The sequence below is a fragment of the Rhinolophus sinicus genome, chromosome 17, assembly GCF_057876585.1.
Source record: "Rhinolophus sinicus isolate RSI-liver-muscle chromosome 17, RSI-T2T, whole genome shotgun sequence".
NCBI classification, from domain to species: domain Eukaryota; kingdom Metazoa; phylum Chordata; class Mammalia; order Chiroptera; family Rhinolophidae; genus Rhinolophus; species Rhinolophus sinicus.
The window spans coordinates 182,297,592-182,320,803 of NC_142517.1; the positions used below are offsets into that span (position 1 = coordinate 182,297,592).

The following is a 23,212-nucleotide window of genomic DNA, read 5'->3' on the forward strand; positions in this document are numbered from 1 at the left end:
AGTTCCATCTAGTCATGTGTATCATTTCTATATTTTCATACCACAATCTTATCACTTTTTCCACTTTCACAATTTTCACCCTCATCTGGTGGCCATTTTTCGTATGTAAAAAAAAAACACACTTCATAAAATTCAGTATATATACAGGTGACGATGCATCAAGAACAAGCCCACAGAGAAATGCAAATGTGAGAAACTAGGCTTTGGCATTAGCTAATAATCCACTCCATATCACTGCCTTGCAGAGCACCTGTTTTCAAACATGACGATTCAGCAAACTACATGTCAAAGATCTTTAGCGTAGCCTACAGAGCTGGACCTATGACTATTAAATCTGTAAGCGCTAAAGATCTCCATTAGCTTTAGATTCCTCATTTATGTGACATACATCATAGTGTGTCCAGAGCTGTAATCCTGGTGAGCTAATTCGAAAAACACTGGAAAAGAACTGTTCCTCTTTGAAGAATTTTGGAAACTTAATATCTCCTTCCAATAACGGAAACTGCTTTCTGATATCTGCAACATCCTGCATTGAGAGAAATACAGTAAGAATTTTAATAATAAACACAATATTGGCATAATGCTTATTATAGCTAAGGCTGCCATCAGAGCCCATGATATTAAGAGGGAATGGGGCAAAACTCTCTTCACTGCTTTAAAATACTAGGATGTGACCATAGCCAACAAATGAAGAATAACAGACTGTATCAAGACAGCAGAGTCAATAATATCGTTATTGGTAAGTTAGCTATGCTTCATTTATAGAAAGGTTCTTCCTACATTAAGCAAAATTCATACAATTGTCATCTAATATTAAGTATTTTAAGTTTAGGAGTCAACAACTTGAATGTTATCAACTATGTAAAACTTGTGGATTTCACTGAGGGAGGAGAATAAAAGAAGGTAAAGAAGTAAATGGTGACATAAAGGAAAAAAATATCATCTTACTTAATTGTTTCAGGGACCACTCCTTAATACTGGAGCCATATTAATTGGACTCTGAATGCATGTCAAAGCTTATATAATGGATTATTCAGAATTTTTATAATTATTTTAGAATGTATTTTATTAGCTGAATGGCAATCTATAAAATATACAGTAGAAAGGATTTCTTAATTGTGCACACATTGGAGTAGACGACTTTAAACACTAAGATTCTATGATCCTACTTGAAAACTAAGTTATCAACTTTTAATAGTACTTATTAAAGGGCATGAATCATTGAGAAAAAAATGGAAAAGGATAAAACAGGTCATATATCAGGCAGTAATAATACAAATTATAGTGCCAGTTAAAATATCTATCTATCTATCTATCTATCTATCTATCTATCTATCTATCTATCTATCTCCATTTAGACTTTGAACAATTGTTTTACACTCAGAATTCTTACCTTTCTGGGGTCTTCCCCAAGTGACCGTAAATAGTACTTCTCATCCTTAAACATCCCAAAGAAAAATGACATCAGTACTCATGTAAAAATATTAGAAAGTAAAAACGTACGGAAACAGTCTTAAAATCTAACCCCATTAAGTCAGTTTCAAAACAGTTCCATTTTCTTACCCTTTCTACTAATGCTCTCTGGTGGCCATATAAAGAAATGTCTTTATATACTGCTTGTAATAATGACTGGAGCCACAAAACATTAAGTAAAATAAATTCTAAAGGCAGTACATACATACCACATTTAAAGCCACAATGCTTAATTTAGACTTTACACTCCAAATCATTTAGACTCTTAATAACATCTTAAGACTTGAAAGAATTCTCATTTGTGTAGCACACATGATTTCAAGGTATTGTTGAGGCCAACAATGGACTAATATAATACAAATATAGAACAGGATATAAATAAAATACTTGAAATAATTTTTTTAAAAATCTGGAACACTGTTTTATCAAGCTAAGCCTATCCTTGATTATATAAACTCTCAAGCCAAGTCTTTTAAGAGTCAGTTCACGTATAAATTAGAAATACATTATTTTATAGTAGTAAATTTAAGTTGACACTTAAATTATCAATTATATTTCACTATGTAGCTATAATAGGGAACTGAGTAACAAAACATTGCTGTTGCCTGCATTTCCTAAGAATTAGAGAATTGAGATATACCTGCTCAAGCACAGGGGCCATCCAACACAAGAATTCTGCCTCTTATATCTGCACTGACTGTTACAATACAAACTGCAAAATATATCGTATTTACTTAGTAATATGTTATAAATCTATGATCATAAATTTAAACTTCCAGATTCATTGTTTTTATATTTTCAGCTAGTACCATATCAGGTATATTCTATAAACTTACTACCGGCTAAACAGTTTTCAAAATATGTTCTTCAAAAATCCAAGAGTTTTCTACCAGTTCTAATAGTTCAGGATTTAAAAATAAATTCATGTGGCAGATACAGAGATGCACTGCACAAACCACCTTTAAGAAAGGACTCACTACTTAGCTGCAAGGAGTGAGATTAACTTGTAGCTGCCAGCTGTTAACTCCTTCAGGTCCACCTCAGCCTCTGAACCAAGGTCAGGCTCTTCTTGGGACGGGACAGCCCTAAGCAATGACTGAGCCAGACGGTGAGAGGCCTAGACACTACTACCTAACAGAGGACTCCTCTACCGGGCAGTCTTTGCTCAGCCCCTCCACAGTGAGCTGGCACAGACTGCCAGATCTGCATCACGGGCTGTTGGCTTCCCTCTACCCAATCCTCCGCCCTTTCCTTTCACAGCTATTATTCCCCAATAAACCTTTTGCACTTCGAATTCCATCTCAGCATCTTCCTGGAGGACCAAACCGACAGTCCATACTCATCTACACACTTTCCATAATTTTTAGACTTTAATTCTTTGCTCATTTCTATTTCATTTTCTTCACTTGACATTTCATGGCTATTTAAATCTGTGCCTCTCATTACCCTTGGAAAAGAAAATACCAAAGGGCAACGAATACACATGTTAAAGCTTGGCTGTAAAGTTAAAAAACATTTTTCAGGTACAGCAAATGGAATCAGTTTTATTAGACATCCTAGTCATGCTGTGGAACCGCAGACCTCCAGAGTTTTTAGGGACCTTGGTGGTAATCTAGTATAATCTTCACCTGATGAGAAAACTGTTAAGATGCAACACCCTTTACAACCAAACTAACCACAAGCCCAGCTGACTCAAAAACAGACAACAGCTTTATTCAAAGCTTAAAAAGCAATTTATTTTTAAAATGTGCTTTTGAGATAACACTGAATTTTTTAAAAATGTATTTACATAAGCCCCAATGCTTTATTTCAAGATATTTAAACTGACTTATCTAAAGGTGGATTATAATGTAAGAAAGAATTATTCTGAACAAACGTTATAGCAAATACACACAATAGAAATCACACTGATAAATATTAATAAAATACACAGTCTAATAGTCAATAAGAAAATAAAGTTCTTCATTAGCATCTGAACTTGGCATATCAGATCAAAGCATTTTCAAAGAAAGTTAATATTAATAGCTAACATTTAGTGAGTAGTTTCTAGTCAGGCACTGTGCTAAGTACAGATTTTATTTAGTTAATTGTCACAAAAACCCTATGAAATAGGTACTGCTATTATTTCTACTTTATAGATTAGTATACTGAGGCACAGAAAGATGATTTGGTCGAGGTTTAGGATCTAATAAATACCAGAACTAACATGTATGGCATATACAATCAAACCTTAAGAGTGGCTATCAGAGAAGGCTATAGCTCTTGTATATCTAATTCTCTTATAAGAAAATCCATTTACAAATATTAATGCTTTCCAAAGAAAATGTTAAAATTAATTACCTCTGAAATAAAGAATTCTTTATGCTTTTCCTCAGCTGCTCTCTGAACCAACTTGTCAAAAGGTAAAGTTCTGAAATGAACACAAAAGATCCTTGGAATTAATAATAAATCAACTAATACTACTCTAATTACTATATACAGGGGCTTGTTAAGAGTTGGATAGGATCTTGTTTTATAATAGCCATAATTTTTATTATAAAATATTATGCAGAATTCTAAATTTTCAAAATTCATTAGTTGTGTGCTTATTTGACCTCAGTTGTTGATTTCAAAAATTAAAGATTTTTAAATCTATGGTACAGAGGGATCCTTCTCATGTCAGTATCCTCCTATTCTAAGTTACTGTGAGAAAAAAAACTATTCCAAGTTTCTATGGTGTCTGGTTAGCATTGGAAATACATAAACTTTCAAGCTCTTACTGCTACCTATTTCCAAGTATCACGGCAAAAATGTCTTGTGATGAATGGGGCAACTACTTCTGCTCCTTTGGAAGAAACAGTAGGTAGGCAAAGGGTCCAGTGACGATCAAGTTCCCCTGGCCTTCTCACTGATCGTCCTGCCTTAGGGCAGCACCACAGAACACAGACGCCGCCAACACTGTTCTCAGCCCCCTGCACCACCCTCTGTCATTTTAAGGCTTCGGAGGAATATCTCGAGGAGAATTCTAGGGAAATGACCGAGTTTTATTCTTCTTCAATATTTCTGCCTAAATGCCAGGCTCCCAGCATGCTGGTGAACAGGGCTGAATATCGTAGAAGCAGTTTGTTTCTTTTACCTCCAGGTCCTGGAAATAAAGGAGGGCTATCTTTCCTCCAGGTCCCATCCTATCCCTTCAACTGTCCAGAATCAAAAAGTACCACCCCCTACGTGAAGATGATCCCTTATCAGCAACATCAAGACAATGAAGTCCTCAAGAGCATCTGGGCCAAAAGCCTCTCCTCTCCTCCCACACTGCACTCCAGCCTCCAAACCTCTAAGGGTTGTAATCTTTTCACTCTTGCTACCAAATATCTTTCCACTGGGAGGTATACACATCCTTCTATAAAGATGACCTTGGGCTTTTCTGCTCCTAGAAATGTTTGCCTAGAAACAAACTGGGTTAAGATAAATGTGGAATGTCAGCTGTGATATCAGGTTAATACTGTTTATTATATAAATGACCCCTGATGGGAGAACTATGTCTGGACTAGAAGGCTGCTGAGTAGATTATAAATACTTGTTAGGAAGCAGAGGGGATTTGGCTTCTCTGTGTGCAATGTACTCCTGCAACTGAGTATGCCCCTTGGAGGAACCTAGAAGATAAGTTCATGGGTCTTTCATGTTACTGGTATCTAAGCTAGGGTGTTTCTGTAGCCCCCTCTATAGTCTTGTTCCCTTATAATTGTTACTTGGTGAGCCAAAAAGAAAAAAAAAAAAAAAGGCTCCTGGATTGGTATAAGGAATCCCACTGATACCATCTTTCTAGAATGCTATTTCCTGCAAAGCCAAGTGAATCTGATGCCAGATTATGGACTACTAGGTCCTGTGAGTGTGAATGTCACTCTGAACTTGGGGACACTGCTGGTAATTATGTAGAGTGAGCACTGCAAGAGAAAAGAAAGGAGTCTGCCGTCTACTCAGACCAATCTCCTACTATAGTTTCTGGCTAATTATATCAATAAATACCGGGGGTGCCAAAAAAATGTATACACATGACTTGTATTCATCTTCTGTTATCCGTACATATTGAGTATTACAATTTTAATACAGTTTTGTTCCTTTCTTAAAAAGTGTATACATTTTTTTGGCACCCTCTGTATACTTGGCATCTTCCTACTCAATGTTTTCCATCTCTGATCTCACTATATAGCCTTCATTCCCACCAAAGCATCTTTGAAGAATTTGGGAACCCCGTGGAAGCCCTCTGGCCCACAGCTACCTCTGTAATGGGTGCAGTTGCCCAGGCTTAGCTTTTTCACTAGGGAGAACCCAGAAGTGTTTCAAGACTTTTGTAAGAACAGGGCAGATAGAGTGGCTGAATCCAGAGAAGCAGAAGAGGGGTGCACCCAGCAACCTTCTCCCTCAGGAGTGGTACCTGTCCGACATTCTGCAGAAGCAGAAACGCAGTGTATGAATTGGAAAGTTTCTTGGCCTTGAGATCTTATCTACACCATGCCTGTTTCATAAAGAAGGGCATCTGTTATTGAAGTTCCATTTGTCTGGACTGGCATACAGACTAGTAAGGGATGTGGTACCAAAGAGGGGTTAGGATCATGGGTTCTGTGGAGTCAGGCAAATTTGGTGTAAGTCCTGATTCCATCATTTCAAGCTGTATGATCTTAGGTTTAAGTTATTTAACATTTTTCAGCCTCCGTGTGCTCATCTGTATAACTATTATTAAACTGAAATGATAACAATGATATAATAAATGTGTGGAGGATTTCTTACTTTTTAGTCTGCCTTTGGCCTAGATGCCTCCCTTCTTTCCTATTCCCCATTAACTGCCAAAAATGACTAAGCCTATTTTTTTTCTTGCGCTAAGAAAAAAGTCTTGCAACTCTAGTGGTTCTAGTGGAAAGTTTGGAGGAAGCTGGGATAAGAGCTATTACATAATGTATGTGCTTCAAAAACAAGTTTCGAAAAGTTTATAGCACATGACAAAACATCAGGCAATTTAAGATGAAGTTTCAATAACCATTTGTTATGGCACTGGACTCTCTGGAAAATAAACATCATTAACTGCAGGCTGAAAAACACTTATCATTCCAGCACTTTCTTCCCCTTTGACTTAATTAAAAAATGAAAAGTTCTTACACTTGGAAAAACTTATGACAATTAAATTCAATTCATGGACTATTAAAAACCAGAACTATATTGGCGAATATTCAAAGGATCAAAAACTGAGAAATGCTTTGGCAAGCTGTTATGTGAGTTTGGAAAACTAATGAGAAAGGAATGGCCCTGGATATTAAAAGCTCTATTTCACTCATCTCTAAACTCTGGAAGGAACAGTGAGAGCTAACTCCCTTTAAAAATCAGGCTATTGTGAACTACATGGTTTTTCAATAGATTGAATTTTTTGGGAACTGCACATGTTCAGAATCTGAAGGTCATTTGTTTTTAACATTTTTAATGAAATTCATGGGAATAAACTCAAGGGAATAAATAGTATATTAAAGCTATAAGATTACAGCATTTAAAGCTTTCAAATTTAGACATCCAGAAGCTCTAAACTACCTCTTATTTACTTTTAAGAGATCCTAAAACAAAAATGACAACCACGAGGAAAATTAAGTGTTTAAGGTTATTTTGTCAAAAGAGAAAATTATGATTTTTTTTTTTTTAAAGTTATCAGAATTGATGAAAGATTGTACCAAACATAGCAACTACTTGTCTTATATTTCTGGAGAAGGTAGAAAAATAAAACATGGGCTTATACTTATCTAAAAACAATCTGGATTTAGAAAATTTTCCAAAAATAAGGGCATTGAAAATCAAAATAGGTTATGAAGGAAAACTTTAGAATTTATACCTCTAGATAACAATTACTAATATGCCAGGATCAACTGATTAGTGAAGCACTGAATGAATTCAGCACACCCAACTTCAGATGTAATCTACCTCGTTATGAAAATTCTTTTCCTTCCATGATTCCAGATGGTATCAGGTATACACCCTATTTAACAAATGGTCTTTGGAAATGTCTTTGTATAATTATGTAACCTCAGAATTTTTGTCTTTTAAAAGCCATTCTTTAAAAATTAGTAAGCTATTCCATGATTATATCAAACTAGCCAAAAGATGAAGTGCCATATGGTCTTTGTATAATGCAAAAATATCGTAAAGGTTTAAAACCAGTTATGTATATTCGCAGAGTAAACCTCAGGAGGAAATACCTATATACAAAGTTCTTACTAATGAAGTCCATCTGGGCAACTGCAGCAACATGAATCTTCACTTCTTTCTTCCCTCCAACTTGACTTAGGTAATCCACTGTCCATTTGCTTGTACAAGCCCCCAAATCAATTCCTTCCAAGACTAGAGGTTTTCTCTACGTGTGGGGAAAGAGTACAAAAAAAATAATAATTAGGGAAAACTAACAATATATCAGGAGTTATATTTGACAACAGAGGGATAAAAGTAAATAAGAAATGATTCTTGAGCCCAAGATGCTCACACTCAACCCTTTTGACAATTCATACTATAACAGGAAGAGGACTCATGCAATGTACTTAGAACAACATTTTAACATTAGGAATACAAAACCAAACAAAACAGTGAGACCACCAATAGCTAAGAGATAAGAAAAAAATCTAAATATTATTTAAAGCATTTTCATGAGTGTTACTTATGACAAAAATATAAATGATTATAATTTGTACTTTATCATCAAATATTATTTGTACCTTTTTATTTTGATACCATTTCAAACTTATGGAAATGTTGCAAAAACATCACAAAGCACTTCCATATACCCTTTACTCTGATTCACCAACTGTTTAACATTTTGCCCCATTTCCTTTACCATCTGCTCTCATTCATGCTATGTGTGTATAGAGAGGAACATATTATTAAAGATAATTTAATTTTTTCTGAACTATTTCACGGTAAGTTGCTAATATTAAGCTACTTTATCTCTATAAACAGTTGAGTATATTTCCTGAGAACAAAGACATTATCTTACATAATCAGATTATCAAAATTATAGTTAAGTCATATAATATTGTTATCTAATCCACAGTCCATATTCAAATTTTGCGAACTGTCCTAATAATATCCTTTATAGTTATTTTTCCCCGATTCCTGAGATACCACATTGCATTTAGTTGTCATGTCTCTCTTAATCTGGAATGGTTCCTCAGCCTTTTTCTTCCATGACCTTGACAGTTTTGAAGAGCACAGGCCAATTATTTTTTAGAATGCCTTTCAGTTTGGGTTCGTATGTTTCTTCATAATTAGACTCAGATTATGCATTTTTGGAAGGAATGTACCACAGAAGCAATGTTGTGTCCTCTGTGCAACAAGGCAGGTGGCACATGGTATTCTGCCCTATTATTTGTGATGTTAATTTTGATCAACTGGTAATTCCTGCCTGAGTCAAGTATGCCTACGATGAGTGCAAAACTCGTGCTTTTTAAAAATTCCATCATCTTCTACATTAGCTGGCATTCTAATGAGCTCTAACTACTCCATTTATTTATTTTAATCACTGGGTTATAATTTATTGATATAATTTTGATGCTCAAGTTATCCCAGATTTGACGACTAGGAGCCCCTTCAAGCTGGCTCTTGGGACTTTTTACCTGAGCACTTCCTTACTTTATGGCAAAAGAACACAATCCAGCATCCTTTATCCTTGCTCTCTCTCAGCCCTACAGTCATTTCTTCAAGCAGCTCTGGTTTCTTTTAGTGGGGAACGCTATTTAGAAATCACGATCTGTGTACTAGATGTGCTCATTGCTACGGGGGTGTCTTTACTTCTAGGCCTTCTCAGTGGGCAGAGCTAGGAAATTGTCCTCCCCCAAAATACACACACACACCATATATGCATATATCTATATCTATTTATTTCTCTCTCCACATGTACTATATACATATGCACACTTAATGGATGTATATATGAACCACAACACTTTCAATAATGATACCTCCAATTCTGATCTTACATGACAAGATTCACTCTAATCTTATTTTTATGTTTGTAACTCCCTTCTCTAACAGTGAGAAGCCTGGTTCCTAACACCCAATGTTTAATAAATTGCAGAATCCCAGAATTCACAACAAATACTTTTAGAATTACTAAGTCATAAGACTAAAAAACAAGTATACTAACTAGAATTCAGTATTTGTTTACAGTTCTTTTTGTCTTTACTGAGAACATACAATCAAAGTATTGGGTTAAAAAATGACTTGGGTTACTTCTCATCCTCCCCATTACTTAGATTCACTTGTTTTTTTTTCATATTCTATATTAGACTTTTGTTTTTTTAAATCATTCCTTATCCTTGTTAATTTTATTACTGTCATTTTAGAATGTAAAATATTAATGTGATCACCAAGTAAAAATTATACAAAAAGACCACTCCATCCACATTCTTCCACCTTGTACTCATCCCCTATAGATAACCCGTCTCATTAGTTTCTGACTTATGGTTCCTGTATCATTTTTGCAAAGTGATCAAAAACATGTACTTCCTTATTTCTCCCCCTCCTTTTTTACACAAAAAGTAGCATATCGTGTACTTTCTTTTAGAGCTTGCTTTTTAAAATTTAAAACTATATCCTGGAAATCACTGCTATCAGTTCAGATTATCTCCATTCCTTTTATCCTTAGTACACCAGTGTACATGGACAGTTTAATCAATCACTCTCCTATGCATGTTACATATTCCAGATTCCCCTTCATAAGGGCTGTACCACTTGGCATAAAGTATGAGTGACAGTTTCCTCACAGCCTCGCCAAGAGTGTATTATTAAAGTCTTAATTTTTGCTAATATGATAGGTAAGAAATGGTACCTAAGTGTAGCTTTAATTTTTCTTATAAAGCAAAGTTGAAGATCTTTTCAAATGTTTAGAGGGCATTTTTATTTTTTTGTCAACTGCTTACTTTTTATCAGACTTCTGGCCTTTCCCTACTTAATTTTTCAGTTCTTCACATACATGGGCTTTTACTATCCTTTTATGAAATATATGTTGCAAATATTTCCCCCCAGTTTGTATTTTATGCAAACTTGAATCTTTTTATTACACCTGATTTACAGCTCAGTCAGTTAGAAAGCCCTCCTATACACCTACATTAGAGAGAAATTTACCCCTGTTCTTCTAGTACTTGTGTAGTTTCATTTTTTTTACATTTAGAGCTCTGATCCCTTTGGAGAGTACTCTTGTGTAAGGTATCAGATATAAATCTAACTTTATTTATCATTTTCCAAATGACTATCCAGCTGTCCCGGCACCACTGATTTAAAAGTTCATCTTTGCCCCAGTGATTTTTACAAATGACACGTTCATCACTTACTAAATTTCCGTATGAACGGAAGTTTATTTCTGGATATATATATATAATATATATATATATGGATCTATCTATCTATCTATGGATATATACCAGGGGTGCCAAAAAAAATGTACACAAGTGGACACTTTGGTCAACACTGCTCAAGCAGTAGTTTGCTGTAATCAGAAGTGTAATGGACGCTGATGGTAACCACTTTGAGCACCTCTTGTAATTGCAGAAATCAAATGTGACTTGTATTCGTCTTTTGTTATCAGTATATATTGAGTATTACAATTTTAATAGTTTTGATCTTTCTTAAAATGTGTATATTTTTTTCGTACCCTCTGTATATGTGGATATATGAATATAACACATACAGACTTTCTATTCCTCTAGACTGTCTATTCATGCACCTGTACCACACCATTAATTATTAAAACATTTAAAATATGACAGGCGTATGTCCCTCATTGCTTTACCTTAGTGTTTCCAAGTAAAAGTAACAAGGTCTTGTTTTGCAATTTTATTAATTTCTAGTTATATTACTTTGTGACCAGAGTGTTGTTTGTGATTTTCCACTTTATGAAACTTAATGATTCTTTGTGACATACGAAAGTCGGACAATTAAGTTCCTGAACTCATCCTAGAAAAAGTGCTCCATACCTCATTGCTGAATATCACTACGGTCACCTTCGGAGTACTCCCCTTGGGAAGCTATGCACCTACGCCAGCACCTAGTGCACCCTTCAAAGCAACTGTGGAACTCTTTTTCTGAACTGGCCATCAGAGCTGTTGTTGTGTTACTACCCCTGATGTCCTGAATGTCAAAATGTCTTCCTTTCAATATTTCCTTTATCTTTGAGTAAAGAAAGAAGTCATTGGGGGCCAGATCAGGTGAGTAGGGAGGTTGTTCCAGTATAGTTATTTGTTTACTGGCTAAAAACTCCCTCACAGACAGTGCTGTGTGAGCTGGTGCATTGTCCTGATACAAGAGTCATGAATTGTTGGTGAAAAGTTCAGGTCATCTAACTTTTTCACACAGCCTTTTCAGCACTTCCAAATAGTAAACTTAGCTAATCATCCAGTTGGTACAAATTCATAATGAATATACCCCTCTGATATCAAAAAATGTTAGCAACAGTGTTGCAATAGAGTTCCCGAACTTAGTTGTCTGACCTCAAACTTTAATTGACCTCATATGTCTAGTCTGAAAAGATTAAACTACAAAACACGTTTTGCTATGCTTCTTAGCACTTCCACATACATCATTCAATATTCACAATACTGCCTTGCAGGTATCTTATACTAGCACACTCTGAGGTGGGGTGGGGTGAGCAACAACAACCTGTTCAGCACTAGTCCCCCAAATAAATGAGGGCTTGAATCTTCTCTGTAGGTTGCTAACTCCTAAAAGAAAGAAAAAAAAATTCATCCCTTACACTAGAACTGTAGCTCCTTGACCACCCTTATAGATGTAAATATCAAGTAAAACTGCTGAGGGTGTTTTCTACCATCAAGAGAGTATCTGTAAGCTGGTGGATTTTTTTTTTTTTTAATTTATTTTTTTTTAATATCTGCTGGGCTCTTTAGTCTCTGTTTTTGGAACCTCCGACTCCCTTGCAAAGCACGGCAAGTAAAAATACTTCTTTCCCCTTAACATTTTTCTCAATTTTCTTTTAAAGAACTAAGGTTCGGATTCACATATAAAAGATTACAACGTTTGAACTAGAACCCAGGTTAGTTAGAATCCAAGACCAAGACCGGTGGAAGTTTCCTGGGGGATTCCCACTGCTTCTCCTATTGGCTCAGTACAGTGAAAAACTGCTCCTTTAAATACAGTAACTCGAGTGGACTGACAGGGGCCGTTCGCGCCAACAGGGGTCCGCAAAACCTCTAAACTTTAGGAAACCTGAAGGAAAATAGAGACGGGGCGGAGGTGGTGGTGGAAAAATTTCCATTGCCCTGATAACGGCAAAAGACTACGTAGTAAGGCTACTTACTGCAAGGCCGCTTTTCGCAGCGAGCAGGGCTTATTAGTGAAAACGTTTCTCGCACTCAGCTCTCTGCGGTTATCCTGCTCCCCAGGAACGCGGAGCTGTTCTCTCCGGACGATGTAACAGATGAACCAGCTGACATCCCCCATGTGCCCTCTCCTTGGCCGCAGAGCTAACCAGGCATTTTCAGCCGCCTGCCACCTCCTCCCCACACCCTGGGGTCGCAAGAAACCAATTCGGAGCCACTCGAGTGGTAGGGACCGGTGTCTCCCGGCTTCCTGCGAGCCGACCCGTGCGAGGGCCTCACCTGTGGGTAGAGGTGCTGCGTGAAGTGCTCCTGAGAAATGCCCTCGAGCCGAGGTACCGAGAAGCGTTGCAGGGCCATCGTTGCTGAAGCTCGTCCTATCCCAAGTCCCAGAAGCCTTTGCCCTAAACACGTTCTTCAACTTTGCGATCCGTCCGGAAACAAGACCCGGAGAGAAAAGGTCCGCAAGGCCTACGGACTCGGGGAAGGGCCGGTTCCGAGCGCTGGGCTGGAGGTCTCTGTATGGATCGTGTGTGGAAAGCCGGGGTGGGGCGTACTCACCAGAGGTGGCAGCAACAGGCCAGTTTTACTCTGCAGTGTCTTTCTCTGAACCCCGCTGAGGTAGTTTCCCACCGACTTTCTTTCGATACAGTACAAGCAAGCACAGCGGTGAAAGGTCACGAAAATGGCGCTGGCTGCTAGTCCTTTACCGCGTTTCCTGCTCACTTGGAGGTTGCCCGGCGGGGCCGCCCGACCCCGGATTCCCGATGCAGCCAAGGTGAGGCCGCCGTTGGCTGGAGTTTGCTATTTCTGTCGCTGCCACAATGGCTCGGGAACGACCCCATTTCCTCGTTTCACTTGGGCTCCGGCAGCCTCCGCGCTGCCCGCTCAGGGCCTCCGGCTTCCCCTGCTCGGCCCGCCGGGACTCCCCGCAGCCCTCCCGGCTTTCCCTGCCTGCCCGCGGCGCAGCTACAGCACTGAGGAGCAGCCCCAGCAGCGCCAGAAAACCAAGATGATCATTCTCGGGTTGTCCAACCCCATCAACTGGATTCGGACTCGAATTTACGCCTTCCTGATCTGGGCCTATTTCGACCAGGAGTTCAGCATCGCAGAATTCTCAGAGGGAGCGAAGCAGGTTTGTTTCTTTCGCTGGAGTTGACCTGTACGCCTCTCATGCTTTCAACTATTACACGTAAAAGTATTTACCGGTGAGGTGTCCTCACTGAGTCTCAAATTATCAAACGTGGGTAGTGACCCTGGCACAGAACCCTCGGGCCACTTCTTGACTTAAATTAAGCTTCTGCTTCTGTTTACATGGTCCCCGAGAAGGAGTATTCGATTGAAACACCAGGGTGAAGTCCCCCAATTACCTTTTGCACTCAACAGGATTTGAATCAGAAATGGATTCAAAGCCCATTTCTGCCACTTAAAAGTTATATGGCTTTATCTTTTCTAAACATGCTTATCTGCAGAATGAAAAAGACAATGCCTCGCATATAGTAGGCGCTCCATAAATGTTTGTTGAATAAATGAATGAGTGGATAAGATTGTTTTGAAGAGTGAGAACAGTTTTAAAGTGCTATAATATCATTTTGGGTAGAAAGACAAAACTTCCCACCAGAGCTCTGTTTCCCTTTTCTGATCCTCCCCCTACCCTCAACCTTCCCCATCATACTTCTAAAGAATTGTGTCGAGATGAGCAGTTTTTCCCTTTTCAAAGAATTTGCTGAGACAACCTGGTCACTGATAAATGCACACCACTCTGCACACTGAGAAACAGCTTTTGGTAATTCATACCCCTGATCCTGACAGTCGTGCCCCTCTTTCTAAGTGGCTGATAATGTTAATGTGGTTTGATGACAGTAATAGGGAAGATACCATGTCATATATAGACATCAATGGAGAACAGGGTCTGTGAGCTAATAAAGCCATCATTCGCTCCTTGCCACATGTCTGTCACTTTGGGTCCTGAGGTTATTTGCAGATTTTGTGCATACATGCATTTTTCTAGGATAAAAGTCTGTCTATAACTTTCTTTTGAATCTCTTAGAGAGTTCGTCATTCCCAAACATTTCAGAACTTTTGATAAACAACAGAAATCATAGTTTATTTCCCACTTCATACCTCCATGTATCTTTAAATTATGCCATCAAGTGTAGTCATTTTACATTTGATTATATACTGGTATTGCTATGTTTACTCCTAATGTATTTCAGATTATTTCTGTAAACAAAGCCATTTATATTTATTTAGGTGACCTGTGTTATAAATTAAATGTTATAATCAGTGTCATCATTAACTCCTGCTTCCTGCTTTCCTGAGTCAACGCTTCACTGCTTTATGTGTTTATTAAAAAATTAAAAAGCAGAGAGCAACTTGATTAATAGCATCATCACCTCTGCTCATGTCAGTTCAAAATATGTGTCCACGTAGAGGTAAATTGGCGTGATCCTACTGTTTTCACAATACCCACTGATGACGTGAGCTTGTCTACTTCATAACACATATGACTGGACCAGTTCATTTATGTGTTAATAAGGAATGGAAATCATCTCCCTCCTGTAGACAGGATCAGGCTTTAGTCCCTGTTTCCTTTGAACACAGAGGAGCATGAGACACTTTTTAGTCACTGTGATTTAGAGGTCCTCCAGCTGTTAGCTATGTTAGCCCCCCTTTTTGCTGTTCAGTAGCATCTCCACCCCTTCATTAACTAATTGGTATGCTGTTTTGCCTCACCTAAGTCAATTCTTGTGCGTCTAGCTATTCTGATATCCAAAAAGGATGTTGGGTTACCCATGGCAAATGTTTATGATTCCCTCACATCAGTGGTTACTTAACATATCTTTCAGATCAAGCAGATCAGTTCTTCAACACCTAAGATTTAAAAGGACATAGCTGAAAAACCTTCTCCATACTAGATCTCATAATGCAAACTACCTTCCTTTGCATGGATAGAATTCGAGGGCTTGGAAATAATCTGGTGCAAAAACATTGGCTAGTGTACAAGTATCTACTCTCATGGGCTCCCCTTGCTCTTTCTCCTTAGACTAATCTCCCAGCAGGAAGATGTTATCTTGGGTTGTGAACATCAAGTTACCAATTAGATCATGTTCATTACGATTTTTTGTTGTTGTTAATCATAGAACATGAAAATGAAAGGGCACCTCAGGGCTTATCATTCTGATCTAATCCTCCTCTGCCGATGATAACCAAGTCCCAGAAAGGTAGAACGGTTGGCTCAAGGATGCACAGCTAGTGAGTGCTGAGGTGCACCGCCCTGTGACCCGTTCTACAGTCTTGGTTCTCCAAAGTCACCAAAATTGACATGGTTCAGTACAATCTACGCAAGCTTTTATTCATCACCTGAACCAGGGGAATAGGTGATCCAATGCTATAGATGACTTTATTAACTCCGCAGACCCTGCCGTCCACTGATGTGTATATGACATATCTTCCCCATCACTGCCATCAAACCCCATTAATCATATACTGTTTGTTTTCCTGTATCTTGCTGGCACACTTTGGCCTTTTCTATAAGAAAGGCAGCTATTTCCTCAGAGACTCTTTAGGTTAAGCACTTCTATGTCTTCAAAGCCTTTTTGGGGTACTTATAACAGTTCTAACACTAACTCCCCAGATTTAATGCAGACCCCACAGGTTAAGGGCTCAGCCCCACAAGACTGGCTCCACTTCAGACACCAATCCCTAGTCCTGGCCTCCCATACGTTTTACCAACCAGCTATAAATCAGGGGTTCCCACATCCCCCGTCCTTGGGTTCAGTAATTTGCTAGAATGCCTCATGGAACTCAGGAAAGCACTTTACTTGCTACTTCTAGTTTATTATAAAGGAAGAGATATACGTGGCAAGGCATGTGGGAAGGGGTGTGGAGTTGCCATTATCTCTGTAGGGGCATACCACTCGGCCCTCACTTCCACCTGACACCAACCTGGAACCTCTCCTAATCCCTTCATTTAGGGTTTCCAACGGAGATTCCACTATGTAGCCATGATTGATTACATCGTTGGCCATAGGTGATTAACTCCATCTCCAGCCCGGCTCTCCTCTGTGAAAGTCTGGAGGTGGGGCTGAAAGCTCCAACCCTCTAAACAACCAGCCCCCATCTTCCAAGAGTCACCTCGTTAGTCTAAACTCAGGTATGGTTGAAAGGGGCTTGTTTTAGGAGCTCTGTGCCAGGAACCAGAATGAAGGCCAAATAATGTATTTCTTATTACATCACAGTATCACACCACTGATACGTGCATAAGATATATCTTCCCTGTTATTGCCCTCAAACCACATAAATCACATACTGTTAGTTTTCGTATATCTTGCTTGCACATTTTAGCTTTTGCTATGAAAAAGAGGGCCATTTCCCAGAAGCCTCTTTACGTTAGATACTCCTATAGCATCAAAGCCTCATCAGGGCAGCCTCCAAATGGTTCATTACCACCTTAGAGGATAATTTGCTTAGGTGTGATCTTCCTTGGCCACATAAACTAGAATCTGATGGTTGGGTTTCAATATGATGGTTATGGTCTTTGTTTCATTTTACCAAAATATCACCCACATTCCATACACGGAGTCTTACTAAAACATTCTCATATGGCGTCTCTGAACCCTGAGGCCCTCTAAAGTGTTTGCAGAGGGTCCTTTAATCCATTTGGACGTGTGCATTTTCTCAAAATTCATTTCCATTATTGTACTAGTTTGCTAGAGCTGCTGTAACAAAATACCGCAGTCTCAGTTGCTTAAACTACAGAAGTTTTATTTTCTCACAGTTCTGGAGGCTGGAAATCCAAGATCAAGGTGTTGGCAGGTTTGGTTTCTACAGAGGCCTCTCTCCTTTGCCCACAGACAGCTAGCTGCCTTCTTGCTGTGTCCTCACATGGTTTTTTCCCTCTGCATGTGTGCCCGTGCCCCTGGTGTGTCTTTGTGTGTCCCAATTTCCCCTTATAAGGACAACAATCAGATTGGATTAGGGCCTACCCTCATTTACTTAATCACCTCTTTAAAGGCCCTGTCTCCAAATAAAGTCAGTCACCTTCTGAGGTATTAGGAGTTAAGGCTTCAACATATGAATTTGGAAGAACACAATTCATCCCATAGTAATTATTCAGTATTATCTCTCTGACATGCTTGTGCTTCTTTTCTCCTGCCAGTCCTTCAGATTTCATCTTAGATGTTACTTCCTTTAGGAAGCCCTCTCTGATCATTCTAGAATGACTTAAGTGGCTCTTCTGTATTCTCCCAAATCATCCTGTTCTTATCCCTGTCATAATTCTTGACAGTTTACTTGCCTCTCTCCTTGAGTAGACTGAAAGCTCCTTGAAAATATGGTCAAATCTCATCCACAGTTTCATTTCTCACTGCTGGGAATGTGGAGGATTGCAGTTGGTTCCCCCCACACACACACACACACTTTAAAATGGGACCTCATACTTCAAAATAAGAACCCACTGTAGTAGACTGTGAACTCATGATCTTTTCTGACACTTTCCCAAGCCTGCCTTATCTGCCTTAATAAGGTTCAGACTGTAACCCAGATCCCCAGACTCCCAGTATAGTCTAGACTGTTGCTTCCCAGCTGTTACCTGTATGATGGGGGGTGGAAGGGAGGTTGTCATATAACACTCAGGTTGATTACTTCATCATTATTTTAAAAGGAAATACAGAGGAGGATTTTTACTGAGAACCTAGTGTGTACACCACACACTAGCTTTTCCCAGGTCCTGAGAGTGGATGTTATTAGTAATCCACTCACTCACTACTATATATGTGGGAAGGCCATATGAGAAAACAAAAGCCAGCTGACTAGGAGTCATGCCTAACATTGATATCTTAGTGTTTGACATTGTTGATCGCCTTTATCATAAAATAGTCTTTGTTACACTTAGCCCTTAACTTTGAGCATCATACATGGTATTTTGCATGGTGTTTGGAAATAATAATCACCACCCTCCCTCCACTGTTTTTTTAAGGCTTTTGCTCATGTGTCCAAGTTGCTGTCACAGTGTAAATTTGATCTTTTGGAAGAACTTGTGGCTAAAGAGGTAAAGTATACTTTTAGTTTTCCTTTAAAAATAAATGTATTCTACTCTTGCAACAGAATGATATATAGTACGCCGTCTTTATTTATGCTTGAAAATAGTATGTGTGCCATCATTCCTTTTGAGTACTTTGGGTCATATAAAAACATAGAATGACTTGCTACTTGAGGCATAAAAGTAAGTAAATAGGATGTCCTTCAGTTGTTCTTATAGAGAGTGTTCTGTTAGGAATTATCTAGTTGAATAACTAGTTACTTTCAGTGTTGCTTTTGAAGATGAGTAAATATGGTAGCAAATTTAAAAATAGGTTTAGAAAAATTCATTCCATGAAGAATTCACCATGCTTTTGAAAAGCTTTCAAAAGCTCAATAGCTGAATTACGCTTTTATTTTTCCAAACATAGGTACTAAATGTATTGAAAGAAAAGATCACTTCACTACCTGACAACCATAAAAATGCCCTTGCTGCTGACATAGATGAAATTGTGTACACATCAACAGGGGACATCTCCATTTACTACGATGAGAAAGGTAAATGGTCCATCATTATCAAAAAAAGCTAGGCTACTGGATAATCATGAAATAGTGGGGGTTTGTAGGTACAAGTGGATAGTCATAGAACTTCAGAGAAAATAATGTGTTCATTCTTTAAAGACCTCGCTCTGCAAGAATTGAGATATGGTCATAGTGTCTTACGCCTTCCACCTGGAACTTTTCTCTCTACTACTTTTTAATTCACAGGACAGGGTATTGTCACGTAAGTTGATGAAAACAATCTGTTTAGCACAAGCTGCTCCCATGTATCAAATTAAAAATATTTGTGTTTCAGATTTCCTAACTTGATGGAAACAATTGAGCATTTTAAATGTCCAGCTGTATGTTAAATAGAAGGAGTACAATAAAAAGAAATGATATCAGCCAAAGACTGTTTCCAAAGTAAGATTAACTACAGAACTCCCAAATTGGGTTTATTTGGAGACAGTTTAAAAAGTTGAAAGGAACTTTAGTGGTATCTGCTATCTGATGCATACATCTTCCCTATAGCATTCCTGAAAATGTATTGACTTATTCCTGCTACAAATATTTGCATATGTATTACGTGCCAGGCACACAGGAAATCTGGACTTTGCTTACACACTTCTCGAGGTAATTCTGATTTGGACTCTTAATAGTTAAAAATTTTGTTCATGCACGTTAATTTGAAACATTTAAAAAGGTACTTTTACATATTTTTAAAAAATATTTTTTCCTCCCCTAATATTTCAAATTGCATCTTAGCACCATGGTCACTACCTGATTTTTATATAGGACATTGTCGTAATCACCAGGCATAGCAAAGTGCATTAGGGAAGAACAGGAGTCTTTCTTTTTTCTGGCAGTTTGGGTTAAGTTAATTACTTAGCAGCAAGGAATGTTTTTTCTCCTTCATTTTTGGTTTGACAACAGATACGTTATAATCTTCCCTATAGCATTATAATTTTAGAAAATGCCACAAATTGAAAATAATCTATGTAGTATACTTAGTAAATACTACATGCTCAGTAAATAGTAGCTGTTATTACTGCAATGGAAAGAGGGCCAATATGTCAGAACCCCTAAGAATTTTCTAAAAATAAAAAGGTATCAATATAGGTATCTTGTTAGGCTAGAATAAGCACAGAGTTTGATCTACAACAACTGTAACTACAGCCACTTTCTGATTCCATTTTGGATATATGGATGATAGATTATTGTGATTTGTATTTGTGTGTATGTGTGTGTGTTTTTTCCCTAAGGAAGGAAGTTTGTTAACATCCTGATGTGCTTTTGGTATCTAACCAGTGCCAACATCCCCAGTGAAACTTTAAGTGGAGCCGGTGTATTCCAGGTTAAGTTGGGGGATCAGAACGTGGAAACGAAACAACTTCTTAGTGCAAGCTATGAGTAAGTCTAAATCACACTTCATTGTTCCCTTTTCACTAGAAAATGGAAGGTAGTGTGAAGAAGGTATGAAAACTAAAGGGAGCTTTAGGGGAAAAGGATTAAAATTTTTCAAGTTCTTTATGAAGAGACAAAGTCATAGTGACATACTGGCCATGCAGCAGGAACATTCAGAAATTAGAAGGAGGTAATATTTCTGAATGGAATTAAACGGTGTTTCAGCTGTCTATTACTGCATTACAAACCCTCCAAAACTCAGTAGTTTCAAACAGCTCATTTATTTTGCCCGCTATTGTACTACTCAGGAATTTTGTAAAGGCTCAACTGTGAGGTGTTCTCTGCTTCACCTGGCACCACCGGGGGTGGCAGGGCTGGAGGATTCATTTCCACAATGGCTGCTTCGCTCACACGTGCGGCACCTGCGTGCTCTTGGCTTCTCCACATAATGTCTCATTCTCCAAGGCCTCTCTTCATGGCTTGGGCTTGTGGTCGTCTCAGGCTCGTTCCATGCTGGTTGGCTTTCAAGAAGCAGAAGACAGAAGATGCTAGACCGGTAGAGGACTATGCCGAGGATTGGAACAACATCATGTCCACCATAGTCCACTGGTCAAAGCAGACACAGGACCTGCACCATTAAAAGGGCCTGGAGAAACTCCACCTTTTGATGGGGCAACAGCAAGTTCCCATTGCAGGAGAGCACACTGGGTGGGAGATACAGTTATGGCCATTGCTGGAAAATAAAATCTGCCATAATTGGCACATGGACTATCCATCCACTCACTAAACATTTATTGACCATCGCCCATTTACCCAGTACTCTGGTAGGGGTTCAGATACAAAACTGAAGGGTTCCTGCCCTTAAGGAGGTACTGTCTAGTAGAAGGTTAGCAAATTATTTAAAAGAGACACTGTAGTGTATTTTTGTGCTAATAACATCTGGAGCAGTGAACAAGTCCAGCAAGTTCAATGGAGACCTCATTGTATATTTAAATACTTTTTTAATTTAAATCTACTAAATTATCTCTTTTGAGACATCATTTATAATTAAAGAACACTATAATCAATACTAACCTTTGGTTCTTCTCATATTCCCTACGAATACCATGGGCAGCTTATAAACACTGTTATTTTCAAGATTGATCTAATGTATATAAACCAAATACCACTAAAGTGCTGTTTTAATCACCATAGTCCAATTTATTTCTCCTCATATTAGGCATATGTTATAGCTGGTATTTAACAACATAAAAATACCCTAGTTTCTCTCAAGGACTGGCAGATGGAGTGTAGATCAGTCCATTAAAATACTCATTTTACTTGACAGTGTGCTTCTAATTTTGTGGAATATTTTTTGTGATTGAATTGGTAGATTAAATTTTTGTTTATTTTTATTTACCATCGACCATTAGTTTATTGCTAAAAGCTGCCTCTAATGTACACTTGCAGAATATATAGTTATCTAAGAAGTATTTGGACTAATGTAAGATTCACATTATTTGTAATTTTTTTCGAGATTTCAGAGGGAGTTTACACAAGGAGTGAAGCCTGATTGGACCATTTCACGGATTGATCACTCAAAGTTATTAGAATAAACTTTCTTGGAAAAAATAAGTTTATTGGACTTTCAGCAATTGCTGTGAAAACTAAGGAAGAAAAGTTTTGGATCAGTTGATCTTCACTTAGTCAAGTCTGTGGATTACTTTTGTATTATTTTGCAATACTCCTTGTAGTATATTGGCATGATACAGTAAAGCATTTTCCACAGATTGTTATCACCTTCTATAAAAGAGGTCAAAATAAAGAAACTACAATAGCTTGTTGTTGGTGTCATATTCAGTATCATTTCTAATGTTACATATATATGTGTATATACACAAACTACTTTTATAGAAAATAAAGAAGGTATTAAAACACATTTCTAAATTAATAGTCCTTAAATATTTTATTTGTGGTTAATATATTTATACCAATAATTCAAATTATATATAGGGTTTATTTTTACAATTTAATGCTATTTGATTACCTCTAGTCACTGGATAGATGAGAAGGAGGAATGGATGGGATTATAGTAGGTTGGTCACTGCAGAACAAAGATCTTGAAGCTTTGTAAAGCACAAAGGAAAAAAATAGCCCCTCAACCACGTGTGGGATAATATCAAGTCTCTTAACATATCAGTATTTGGTGTCCTAGAAGTTGAGGTAGGGGAGATAAAAACAATGTAAGAACTAATGCCAAAATTTTCTTCATTGATGAAAACTGTAAACCCACATATTCAAGAAATTCAACAAGCAGGATAACACATAAAACCTCACTGAGGTACATCATGATCAAATTGTTGAAAACCGAAGAAAAAGGTAAAATCAGCTGGAGAAAAAAATTCCATTGCAGAGACTGACTGCATTTTTTTTCCCCTCAAAGAATGTGAATTAGAAAC

At 38.0% G+C, this 23,212-nt stretch overlaps 2 protein-coding genes and 1 long non-coding RNA gene across 3 annotated transcripts in view; 2 read left to right on the top strand and 1 right to left on the bottom strand.

Annotated features, from left to right (window-relative positions):
• LOC148754889 (uncharacterized) overlaps positions 1-6,221 on the top strand; it is a 9,955-nt gene extending 3,734 nt beyond the window's left edge. The window contains exon 2 of the long non-coding RNA XR_016019660.1: positions 4,630-6,221. This is a non-coding gene — a long non-coding RNA (uncharacterized LOC148754889). The remainder of the gene's footprint in view (positions 1-4,629) is intronic.
• Positions 1-13,217, bottom strand: part of TYW5 (tRNA-yW synthesizing protein 5) — a 22,405-nt gene extending 9,188 nt beyond the window's left edge. The window contains exons 1-5 of the mRNA XM_019746478.3: positions 13,092-13,217; positions 7,689-7,843; positions 3,814-3,883; positions 1,394-1,438; positions 389-526 (exon numbers count right to left, since the gene is read on the bottom strand). Of these exons, the coding sequence (XP_019602037.2) occupies positions 389-526; positions 1,394-1,438; positions 3,814-3,883; positions 7,689-7,843; positions 13,092-13,169 (486 nt within the window). The 5' untranslated portion in view covers positions 13,170-13,217. The remainder of the gene's footprint in view (positions 1-388; positions 527-1,393; positions 1,439-3,813; positions 3,884-7,688; positions 7,844-13,091) is intronic.
• A 277-nt stretch (positions 13,218-13,494) lies between these two features.
• MAIP1 (matrix AAA peptidase interacting protein 1) lies at positions 13,495-22,597 on the top strand. The gene is made up of 5 exons (XM_019746479.3): positions 13,495-13,944; positions 18,790-18,861; positions 19,262-19,388; positions 20,633-20,780; positions 22,291-22,597. Exons 1-5 carry the CDS (start codon positions 13,495-13,497, stop codon positions 22,367-22,369), a joined length of 876 nt encoding a protein of 291 aa, XP_019602038.3. The 3' UTR covers positions 22,370-22,597.
• The last annotated feature ends 615 nt before the right edge of the window (positions 22,598-23,212 follow it).